Genomic DNA, 12053 nt, shown 5'->3' with positions numbered 1-12053 from the left:
ATGTGAGGGTGGGGGCGGGCACTCTTCAGGAGGAATCCTAGGTGTGCAGGGAAGAGCCCAGAGCCCAGGGCCCAGCGTCCAAGGCTGGGGTTAGGAGTGGGGCTGCTGGTGCCACCTACACTGAGACCAAGCCTTTTATAGCCAAGTGAGTTGATTTTGAAGCTAATAAATCGATTTCCACATTTCACACACACATACACAGAGGCATACACACACAGTTTTCTAATTCACCCAAAGCATATTTAAGAAATCTTTTCCCTGAGGGAGGGGCAGGGGTGAGAGTGTGTGGAATGGATGTTGTTTTGGAAGATCAGTTGCTTCTCTCAGATTTTTTTTTAAGGCACTTCCTTCTGATAGACTTTTGCTTTCAGAAAATACTTTAAAAAGAGATCAAAGCACTCTCTCCCCAACCCACTTTCCCAGTGTCTTCAACCCTTACTTCTCTTATCATCCACGCCACTGGGCTCTGACGCTCTGTATACAGAGTGAGGGCAATTGGCTTTGAAGCCCCGGATTAAGCCGGGCCAAATCCTTGCCTCAGAATAACAAACAATACAGGTTCAACAGGAGTTCTCATCGGTAGTTCATTTTTCAAACGCAAATTCACTGTCACTAACACAAGCAACATTGAACTCAACAGGCTATGAAGGCTGATAGTGGAGATTTATCTGGTGGCAAAACCATGACCTAGGAGTAGGGCAGTGAGATGGTTAGGCAATTTTCATTTCGGGGAGGTTTATATTTGAATTTTTTTGTGGAGCTCACTTTTATCTATGTTTGGGAGAAAATGCAGTTTCTCACATGTATCAAGCTTGGCAGGGATGTGGGGAGGCCAAGAGAGGGATCCGCTGTCTGCGGTTATCAGCATGAACCCTCTGGACACAGAGATCCAAGAGACTGAGACAGGCTGTGGAGGGCTGTGTCCCCCATTTCACACCTGACATGGAGGTTGCTGAGTATTCAGAAACTGGTGGCTCCCACCGTGGTGGGCATTTTATCCACCAGGCCAAATTGTTTGGCAGTTCAAAGTCACTATCCAGTGAGAGGGATTCTTCTCTCCGTTGACCTTCAAGACTCTCAAGGACCCAAAGGGCGAAGGTAGGAAGAAAACTTGTGACCCGAGAACTCAACCTGGCTTGAGAGCATTCTGGCTCCCCTCCTCCAGGGCCTGCTCCTGCCCAGCCAGATGGCAGTTATCATGTCCCTAATCAGCCAGGGTCTCTAGGGCAGAGCCACAATCCACACTGAATAGGACCCCGTAAAAAAGCAATCAAGGGAACTTATCAAAGTAGGGGTTGTGTTCTGGGGGTGGGGTGCCTCATCTGTTTCCCTGTGTAGACCTGGTAACTGCCTCACTTCCCTTCTCTGGAGTTTGGTGTATGTTCTCTTGGTTCTCCTCCAGCTCTAGCCATCTAGGAAGCTATGATTCCAGGTTTAGCAGCAAGGCCCAGACTGACAAATGGAAGTGTACCAAGAAGGGTTCCAGTAGAGGCACACAGAATTTGGGGAGCGGGGAGAGGCACTGGACAGGATGTTGAAGAACCGCATCTCAGTAAAGTAAATCAGAGTAAATCAGAGCAATACAGTGGTTGCTGAAGGAGGGGGCAGCTATGAAGGAGGAAATGGGGTCTGTGAGGGGTGAGGGGTTGGGGGCATGAGACTAGTGATTTTCTTAAGAACCAGACCCAATGCAAGGATAAGTTTCTGCCAGAGAAGTGAAAGGCTGTGATGGATCCATAATTGGCCAACATCATCACAGCCATTTTAAAAATATTATCATAATTCCCTAAGGTCCATCTCTAAGCCTCAACTAGGATCAAGCACAAACATCTACCTGAAGCTGGCCACCTCTGGAAGTGTATGTATAAGTGTATGTGTTGGGAGAGGGAGGAGGAGGACCTATGCAGATGCAGGAAACACCACTGAGGAAAACCATAAAATGCCTTTTGTTTAAAATGCCAGAGGCCAGACATGCCCGGAGAACATGCTGACCAGTTATTTTCAAGAGACAAGGTTATTTCTGCTGCCTAAAAATGGAAGTTCTGAACCTTTCTCTTTGTTACCTTCTTTCCTCACCAGCAGGCACAAGGAATAGCCCCATTCCCCTTCACACTTGACCAAGTGGATTACCCATTTACCAACCATCATCCATGTGATTCCCTGGTTTGAGTCTCACGGTGATAGAAAAGGAAAGGACAGCAGATAGGTCTACGGTCACCATTTCCCTGACACCACTGAGCTACAAGGAGACTGTGACTTGCCCAAGTGCACTCAGCCAGAAAGAGGCAGGGCTTGTGACACCTGGATTCCACTGTCCTCAATGCCTACTCCATGTGGCACCTCTGCCAGCCCCTTCATGAGTCTTCCTTCCCTGTCTCCATCCCCAAAATGCAGCAAGCGCAGGCCCTAAAATAAACCTACTTTCTCCCTGATAGAGGCCCTGAGTGGTGATGCCACCTCCCTGGCTAAGACCTGAGGGTGGCCAAGTGCCCAGACCTCCACCCTCAACAAAATAAAGGAAATTTTATAAGGCCTGCCAGTGAGCAGAGTCAGGAAGGACCACAGCACCCCACACACTACACACAGCAAACCAACCGACTTTTTGTTTCCTTTGAATAGTCTATCACTCCCTAAGCGGTTCAGCAGAGCTGAGTTCTCTAAAAAGTAGAAGAAAATACTGAGTGGGATGCCAGACACTTCTCTAATTATTGCTAATGTTATTCACTAGCACTTCTTGTGTGCTTGCACGTGACAGGAACTCAGTGCTTTACATACAATGTATGAGGCAAGACCTGGTCTTCTACAGATGGAGTGGGGAGAGTACTTAAGCAGAGACCCTTAAGTACCTTGTCTGAGGTTGCACAGATGAAAGTAGCTGAGTTGGAACTGGATCCCTCACCCACTGTGTTCTGACTCCCAATTCCTGGCACTCGAGGCTTCATCATCTTATTCCTTCAAAATCTCAATTATGAGACACATCCTGGCAAAGGGACATTTTCACACCTAATCTGTCCCAAGGGACCGAAATCAAGTGTGTGTATGTGGAGGGGACAGAGTGGGTGGGGAGGGAGTTCCTGAACCTGAACTTGCCAGCGTCTCTGTCTACAGCAATCCGCCTTCACCTGATAACCGCTCTCCTCCACACTCCTGCCCCCTCCCCACCAGCCCCAGTGAATCTCTCACTCAACCCCCTGTGAGTCTTCCTCCTCTCATCCTCTCCTCCCTGTTCTCTCCCACAGACACCAGCGCATTTTAAAGATGTTTCCACTTTATAAATCATCCTTTTCTGGCAGCCACCGAGAGCCTCTCCCCCAACACACAGGGAGCCCAACGTGGTGCTTTCCCGTTGGCCGGAGATGGGGATGGAAACAGAAGAGCGGTGCCCCTGGGATGAGAAACTTGGGGTTCGAGTCACTCACGAAAATGTATGAAAACCGAAGGGCATAGTCTAGTTTCCTCTCCCCATCTGCTGAGAGGCATCTCTGGGTCCGCAATCAATGCATTCCTGAGAAACTTCCTCAGGTCCTCAAAGAAAGGAGAGCAGAGTAGCCCCCCCAGGGGGCCAAAAGTGCTGGAGCTGGGACTCTGGGCGTCGCGATCCCCGTTTGGATTCATTTGCATAGCGCTGCCCCTCCCCCTCGGTCTTTCCCGCAAGCCCCGGGCGGCTGCGGTGGCCCCCTGCGGGCTTTGGCGGCCCAGTCCCAAGCTGCGGCGGGAGGTGGCACTGAGGCCCGAGGAGGCAGAGAGGACTCCCACAGGCCACCAGGCTGGGGCCGAGAGGACTTCTAAGGGACCCCCCGGTCCCCATTGCTCTCCACCGCCATCCCCGGAAGTAAATCTCGCAGCGCTGACCTGCCCGCCTTGGTGATGATCATCTCGGTGCCGGCCTCGTGGAACTTCTTCCAGAGCTCCTTCTCATGCAGCCCCACCTTGATGTTCTCGATGGTCTGGGGATGGGAGGGAGAGAAACTTGTGTCTGCCTGGCCCAGGGCTCCACGCGGAGCCTGAGGAAAGATGAACCAGACCCGAAGAGTTGTGCTGAACCCTGCCTGCCCGGAGCCCACGGCTCCAGATTTCGTTTCACAGAATGATTTTGAACTATTCGTGAATTTAAAAGAAATAATCGGTGGCTAAAACTCCCTCCTTTGAAGCTGCACCTACGGAAGAACCCGCAGAGGACACACATAGTGGCCAGCGCAGGTTAGACGACACTCTTGCACACTCATGAACATTTCCGTGGCGGGCCATCACCACAGGCTCCCCGGGCAGACACAGACAGGGAGAGGTGCACGCACCCTCGGCCAGGTGCGCGCCTGCAGATAGTGCACACAGATCCCCAGGCGGCATCCCGCGCGCTGTGATCGTCCGATTATCACTGTGAAGCCCTCGACGACGTCCCAGGGGCCTTGGAGCCCCGCAGCGGCTCCCGTGCGCACCGGCGGGGTCGCCTTCTCTTGCCCGCCGTTCGGTCCCAGGCCCTCTACGGGTTGTTGGAGCTGGACACTTGGTCAAGGCTCGCTCCGATGCTCCGGGGGTCTCCTTCGTTCTTACTGCCCCTTTCCTCTATCTCTAGCTCTAACTCTTGCTTGTCCCACAGTAACCCCGAGGGCTCAAAGTGGAGAAGGACCCAGAAAGCAGATAAAACGAGCCCTGTTCAGTGGAGAACTAACAGGCAGACCGTCCTGAACGTAGCCAGGTCCCCCTGAAAGCGAGTCCTGTCGATGATCGGACGGAATGACGGACACAGGCGACCCCGCAGACAGACCGACGCCCGACTTCTACCCGACGGCTGGCGCAGCCCTACCTGCTCCGCGGCGGCGGCGGCGACGTCGGCCCCAGGGCCAGGGGTGCTGCCTAGCGCGGCTCCGCTGAGGCCGGGCGCTGCCAGCGCGGGCTCGGGGGCGTTGGCTGCGCTGGCCTCGCCGAGCACTGGGCCCGGGGCCCGGAAGGCCTCCTCGCTCTCGGACAGGCCCTTATCCTGCAGCATCTCCTGCGGGCACAGCACACAACGAATCACTCGCCCAGGTCCACACTCGCCAGAGGCCCCGCAGCCCTCTCCAGCCGATCCCGGGACTTCGTGCGGGGCGCGGAGGCCGCCCTGGAGCACGTGGACCCCGCCCCCTCCTGAGCTGGAGGAGGGAGCCCGCAAGGAGGGCAGGTCCCTCGCCTCCTCCCTTCAGGCTGTGGACCTGGGAGGGTCTGCGGCAGTTCAATGTCTGCCTGCCCCTGGGTGTGGGGTTCTGTGATGAGTAGGTCTAGCGGAGGGACCGCCCTCTCGGCATTGCCACAGCTGCACCCCGAGTCCCTCCCTCCTACTGGGCTCCAGTGGAGCCTGAGGCCTGGGTCTTCTCGGTTGTTCTCCAATAACTGGGGTCCAGGCCTCTCTGTGGGCCCAGGACAACCAGGACACTTCCTGGCCATGCAGGAAAGGAGAGCCAGGCTGGAGGGTAGGGCCCAGGCTCCTAGAGCTCCACACCTGTGTGCAGAGAGGTCCTCGTGCCCTCAGGCCCAGCTCACCCATCTGCCCTCACCCAACCCCTCAGACAGCACTGAGGTAGAGACTTCCTGAACCAAAGGCTTTCACTCCAACACAGTCCCCGTCCACACACATCCTCTTCCCATTCTGGCACAGACATGCTCACACCGAAACACAGCCCCTCACACAGCATCCCACCCGCCTGAGCAGCCACACTCTCCTGGGCGACTGATCAGGTTCTGCCCTCCGCCCAGGCCTCCCCTGCCTGGCGCTCGGGTTCAAATTCACAGGCTCACTCAGGCACACTTTAGCGCCACAGGGCTCTGCTTTGGGCCTAAAGACCCACACTCTTCCCAGTGAAGGACCAGGCCAGTAGGCTGGGCCCATTCACAGGAACCTCTTAGCCCTGCCTGGCACAGCTACATTTCTTCGGGTGTCTTGGCTGATTCTCTCGCCTAGGCAGATGGCTGCTCCCTGCCCGAAGCATCCCTTAGGGGTGTGCCCGGCTTGCTCCGCTTCGCCTTTCTACCTCCCCGCTCTTCCCCATCCTGCTGGACCTGGGCGCTCCAGCGGGGCTTTCTGTAGGTCTGGCAGTCCCTCTTGAGGTGGAATGCTCCGCCTTTCTCTTCCTACCTTCTTCCCGTTCTCCCCGGGCCCTCCTGGAGCATCCCCGGGCTCAGGCCTCTCGCCCATCCTGTTCAGAGGCCTCCTCATCCCGGGCTCAGACTTCGACTCCCAGGGCCTCGCAAAGTAAACAAGCCAAGTGCAACCGAGGAGATAAAAAGGGGCCGGGGCCACTCCGGGTTGGGAAAAACCCATAAAGATAAGGCTGACAGGCGGGCCGGTCTTCGGCCACAACCTGCAGAGAGTGAGACTTGCTGGACATGGCCAGCGCCAGCACCCGCCTCGGGCCACGTGCGAACGCGGGGCCGAGCCTCGGAAACCCAGGAGTCCCCACACAGGGGGACGCTGCCCCAATAGGGTAGCTGCCCACTCTGGCCAGCGCGCTGGGTCCAACTATACCTAGGACCCCGGCGGGATCGGAGCCAGCGACCGAGCGATCGGCTGGTCCCAGATGTGGCGGCCTGCGGGGTCGCAAGGAGGGGCCGTCTCGCGCTTGGCCCGCATGGCCAAGGGGTCCTCTGCTGGGCTCTCTCACACCCGGAGCCGTGCAGCGGAGCCCTGCGGCTCGCGCCCTGCGCTCTCAGTCCTACCCGCTCAGTCCTGCTGGGTGAGGAGCTGGTTCACGGCCCGCGTCCACTGACTCGGGCCCCACAGCTCGGACTAGGGACGAGGCCTGCGCGGTGTTCTCCTTCCGAGGCTCAGGGTTTGCCTCTTCCTTTTCTCTCCGCCACGAAGCCACATCCCGACCTCGCGACAGCTTGCCCCCTTCCCACCAATTTCCTTTTTTCCCCACCCGGCTGGCCCAGGGCCGCCGTCCCCGCGGTCCTCTCGGACCTCGAGCTTGGGCGCGCTCGGCCGCCCACACCGCGGGGTCCCGCACTCAGCCACGGGTAGCGGTCCGCGCTGGTCTTTCACAGCCACTCCTCCGCGCCGCAGCCTCCGCTCCCTTTGCGATGGGGTCTGTTGCTTTCAGTAGCCTCGTTTTCCAAAGACGACAGCATTTTTCTTTTCACTTTTAGGTTACTGGGGGTATGTTTCTTGCACTAGGGGAATTGTTAATATTTCGTACTGTTTTTTAATATTTTAATTGTCCTTATTATAAGAGTAGTATTTTGGTCAGTAGTATTTTGGAACTTTGAGAATATCCTATCGCGTGGATTATTACTCCTTTGTATCTTTAATACTGTATGGTTAAAGTCCTGGTTTGATTCCTTAGCTTACTGTTACTAAATTTGTTGTTTTCCTGACACATTTCAGGGTCGCCTGGCACATTCATAATACTATTACCAATATCTAGTTGACATAGTGTACAATAGGTCACGTTAATCTATTATCATTTTTTAATTTTTGCTTTATATCCCTAATACGTTTCCGTTGCTTGCTCTTCATTTTGTTTATACTTTGCCACGCTATTTCAATAACTTCTTGCTTACCATAACTTGTCATATAACTGTTCTGAAAATTCATGTTAATTTTCTTCACATCCTTATAATACTTCTTGTTATCTAACCACAATTTGTTTTGTTAGGCTTGCTCATAACACTCCAGGTATTATTCTTCAACACACCCTGACAGTATCTTGTTACTTTGTCATTATTTGTAATGTTACAGATCTTAACTCGCTAGTAATTTTTCATCACATCATTACTTCTTGCTGTTTTGTCATACTTTGTAATATTGCTGTAGCTCTTAATACTCTGATTATTTTTCATCACATTGGTACAATACTTCTTATTACTCAACCATTATTTATAATGTTCTTGTGACTATTAATACATTGGTCATAAATTGTCATATTACTCCAGCAATTCTTGTTAATGTGTCTTTATTTACATTACTATTGCTCCTAAGATTTTAGTTAATATGTTTTAATAGTTCGCTATAGTATCAATAATACATTATATTATTATATCACTACCACTAATAATATTTCCCTTAATAGGATTTTCATTGTTCATCTTTCTCCTACAGTTCGTTTCCTAGTTTCCAACAGTTTGGTAATTTGTTGCACTATTACTATACGTTATATTAGTGCAATTGGCTTTAATACAACAGTCCTTACATTGTTCCTCCATTTAGAATTACTTTGCTTTAATCTTTTTAAAAATCGTGATTACTATTTTCACTTGATTCAGCTTGACTCTGAAAGTTACTACGATTGTATTATTTGAAAGTTCACGTGTTATATCAGTTATGCCGATTAGCCCTTTCTTTGGTAATTATTCACATTCTAATAATCTTTAATCATCGATCATTATTTATATATAATGTTCCTTGTTTTAATTTTGACTAGTCTTGCATCAAAGGCTCTGAGTCCAGTGTTCTGATCGCTCACATTTCTACATGAATTTTCGCTTCAGTACGGAGCCCTCTTCCTTGGCCTTGCATATTCTGCAAACACCAATTTCCAGGCCACCGCTCCGCCTGTCACGGCCTTGTTCTTAGGGTGCTGGCGCTATCGATATTTCCACGCTCTTGGGTCCCTAGACCCAATTCGTCGCGTTACACAGAGAGGACGGCTCGTGCCCCAACAACTGGGTGTCTGGCCGAGGCGGCGGCCCGACCCAAGGCACTTCGCGCCGCCTTCCTGCAACTTTGACCGCCCTTGAAGTTCTTCTCTGGGTCGCGAGACTCGCCCCTTTCCAGCTTCTCCTCCTGTCCGATCCCGCAGCCTAACCCTGAGCCCCTGTGGCCCCAGCCCCGCACGCCCAGCTGGTCCCCACTCGGCTGGAACCAACACTCACCCTAATTGCGGTGCCGCATGCGGAGGCGCCAGCGGCCCGAGGTCCCCTGCAGGTTCGGGTCCGAGGAGCGCGGGACGGCCGGGGCTCCGACTCCGCGCCGCTGGGTCAGGGTCCAGCTGCCCGCCGTGCCCTCGGGGCTGGACACATCCCGGCTCTGGAGCGGGCCCTTGATCTCCAAGGCTGCACTTTGGGGCCTCAGCTCCCTCCCCCTCCCTCCCTCCCTCTGGGGCCGCCCCCCCTCCGCGCTGACGTCGCCGCTGTCAATCAGTTCGCGCCCGCTGTCCCCCAGGGAGGGGGGCTCCAGGGTTCCCCGGCGTCGCGGTCCCCAGGACCCCGAGCCCCACGCGAGCAGCCGGCTCCTCCACTGCGCGGCCCAGTGCCCTCCTCTTGGCCCTCGGGCCCCGAGAGCCGGGCAGGGGCTGGGAGCCCCGCATGGTTTAGATTAGAGAGGCGGGAAGCAAGGGCGAGCAGCCCGGCTCAGCCGAGGCTCGACAACCAGGAGGGCTCGCCCGGCCCCGCCGTGCCCGAAGACTAGGGCGCCCCACGACCAGGCCTGGCTACCCGCTGCCGGCGCCCGCTTCCAGGCAGCGGCCTCCACGGACCCCCGGCTGCGGGCTCCCCGCCCGCAGAGCCCCGCTCCCAGCCGTGCGCGCCGTTCATTTGGGAGCCCCGGTCCGGAGGTCGCAGGCGCACACGCGCCTCACAGGCCCACGCTCGGCTTCCCGACCATGCCCACCACGCGGCCTCGCACCTTCAGGTCCTGGGTACAGCCCCTCTGCTCATCCGCCGTCCTTGTCCTGGCCCAGGGGGCCGCGGGCGCTGGACCCGGCCTGGAGCGCCTCGAAGTCGGCCGCGGAGGTCAGGGGTGAGGACAGGGAGGAAGCCCGGTGGCCGGGTGCGGGGCGGCGGCGGCAGGGAAGTGCTGGGCCGGCCTCTGAGTTGGAGCCGAGTCCGGTTTGGGCCTTGACAGAGCCCAGGCCGGGCTGCAAGGTGCCAGGCTTGGCAGAGCCTCCTGGGGAAACTGCGGCCCAGGGCCAGGATTCCGCGGCAGCTCCTTGAGATCCTGGAGAGCTGAAGAGGAAGCCCAATGCTTGCCCTAGGCTAGGAAGTGGAGACTGGGGAGCGTCCTGCTCCGAGCCACCCAGTCCTTCCTGCCTCAGAAAGGGAGGCCTGCTCAGCGCCCAGACCTCCCTGCCCAGCCTCTGAGCTCTCTGTCTCCACTTACCTCTGTTTCTCTCTGTCTGTCTGTACCTCCCACAGGACCCAGGCTTTCCACTGGCAGACAGACCCATGTGGACCCCAGCCTGTGCCCCAGGCTCCCGGCCTGTCACACGCCCAGAATCCTGGGGCAGGAACAGGCCTGCCCACCCATCTGCAAAGGCTGCAGAATCCTCATCAATAAGGATCCCCAGAGTGGTCCCTTAGTGCTTAGCATGGGCTGCATCCCTCCCTCCACCTGTGTCCTCTCTGTCCCTTTCCAGATTCTGACCTCAAAAATCAGCTTGAAGGGAAGAGGACAGGGAAATGCTTTTCCTGGATGGGTCTGTCCCTGTTCTAATGCTAGGAAATGGAAAGCCAGCATCAACGCCTCCTTTACCACCCCGCACTCAAAGGTGGAAGCAAAACACCAACTCAGAAAAGCCAGTCGCTGCTGCTGTCAGGAGCCTGAAATCCAGCCCAACAGTGGGCCGCTGCTCAAGTCCCTGTCACCCTTGCAGTACCAGATTCCACCACCCCATCACCATTCCTCTCACGGAGTCTCAAACCAGGGAGGAGAAATAATATCTGAGAGGAGTGGAGAAGTGGAATCTTTCCCCAATCCTGTGGACTCCTGGAATGGAGAAAGGGAAGGCCCTGATTTTTCAGGAGATGCCTTGGGAGTCATGTTTCCTGTGTTAGGGAGACCTGGATGACATGCTTCAGCTTCTGCTGGCAAGCCCCCTCCCATGACCCCTCCAACAGCCTGTAGGGAAATCCCTTGCAAATAAATAGTATACAGACTAAGCAACCAACTACTGTGCGGAATGGTGAACAGGGAGGGCAGTGAATCAGCAGGTACTATGGGAAGACCAGAGTTAGGCCAGACTCTGGAAAGAATTTGTTGACAGTCATTGGATGAAGTTCATACTTAGAGCTTATAGTATAGTTCTTTAATTAAAAAAAAAAAAAAATCTTAGACTGGAACCTTCCTACAAGTGCAAGGCTTTCTGGAGACTCATGGCAGGCAGTCTAAATTATTAACAGGTTCATGATGACGTGGAGAAATGAGATATGAAAGGGACAGGTAAGCTTTTGGCAGTGAAAAGGAAGGGGCAAACCAGCCAGCAAGTGAGTAAACGAGAGAGGTTCTGTACGCACATTCCCCGTTATTAGAATGGAATACCTCATTTAACTGACTCTAAGGCACAAATTTTTCACATTCTGATATCTCTGAAACTGAGATGCATCTGATAGTTAGTGGTGTGTCACAGCTTAATTAGCAGCGCTTTTTCTTCTTAGTCATAAGTAAAGTAATAGAAAAGCTTATAATGGATGCTGCATAGTATTTGCTGAAAAAGAGCCTGTGTAGAAGAGGAAAAGACCAATTTTTCTTTTTCTCCAAAACTACTTTGAGGAGTTCAAAGTATGAAAACCCTCCTCAACTAGCTAAACAAATAACTGACTGTACCACGCATCTGTCACACTGATTTGAGTTGGCTTGGGGGAAAGTGCTCAGGTTTGGTAACAGGCTCACCTTGGTTTTGAAACCTGGCTCTGATTCCTGGCTCACCATTTTGCAGCTATGTGACCTTGGGCAAGTCCCTTAATGCTGATATAAAATGGGGATAATTACATCAACCTACTAGCTTATTGTGAGGACTGCCTATATTAATGCATGGTTGATAAAGGCTAGCTCCCAAGTATTTTAAAAATTTATTCTACTTTTCTCTTTTCCCCAAAAGGCTTGAGGTGGTTTATAACCAAAATTAGCTCGTAAAAACACAAGTAGAAAAACACATTAGGATCAAGGAAAAAGGGGTAAGCATATATGCTATCACTAAGTGCTAACAAGGTTGCTATAATTGAGAATAAAATCTGGCTTATGAGCAGCAGAGCAACATGGTAGTTCTCTAGATCAGAAATGTGGAAACAGTAACTCTTTGGTGAATGGTGAAGGAACAGACTTTGTCCTGGCCCTAAATTTTAAAAAGTAGTTTCTCAGCTGGGAT

The 12053-nt window shown here is 53.6% G+C and overlaps 1 protein-coding gene across 9 annotated transcripts in view; it reads right to left on the bottom strand.

The window, feature by feature from the left end:
• Positions 1–9711, bottom strand: part of TBX4 (T-box transcription factor 4) — a 32566-nt gene extending 22855 nt beyond the window's left edge. For 2 of the 9 annotated variants that reach the window (XM_074019086.1, XM_074019088.1), the window contains exons 1-3: positions 8845–9000; positions 4296–4990; positions 3853–3947 (exon numbers count right to left, since the gene is read on the bottom strand). In XM_074019086.1, the coding sequence (XP_073875187.1) occupies positions 3853–3875 (23 nt within the window). In that variant the 5' untranslated portion in view covers positions 3876–3947; positions 4296–4990; positions 8845–9000. Of the gene's footprint in view, positions 1–3852; positions 3948–4295; positions 4991–6109; positions 6359–8844; positions 9001–9595 lie in introns of those variants that run through there. The other 7 variants (XM_015438386.4, XM_074019085.1, XM_074019089.1 and 4 more) reach the window with 5 other exon arrangements.
• Between the last annotated feature and the right edge of the window lie 2342 nt (positions 9712–12053).

The sequence above is a fragment of the Macaca fascicularis genome, chromosome 16 (assembly GCF_037993035.2).
Source record: "Macaca fascicularis isolate 582-1 chromosome 16, T2T-MFA8v1.1".
Lineage (NCBI taxonomy): Eukaryota > Metazoa > Chordata > Mammalia > Primates > Cercopithecidae > Macaca > Macaca fascicularis.
Note: the sequence above shows the minus strand (reverse complement) of the source record. Positions and strands in the feature narration are given on the sequence as shown.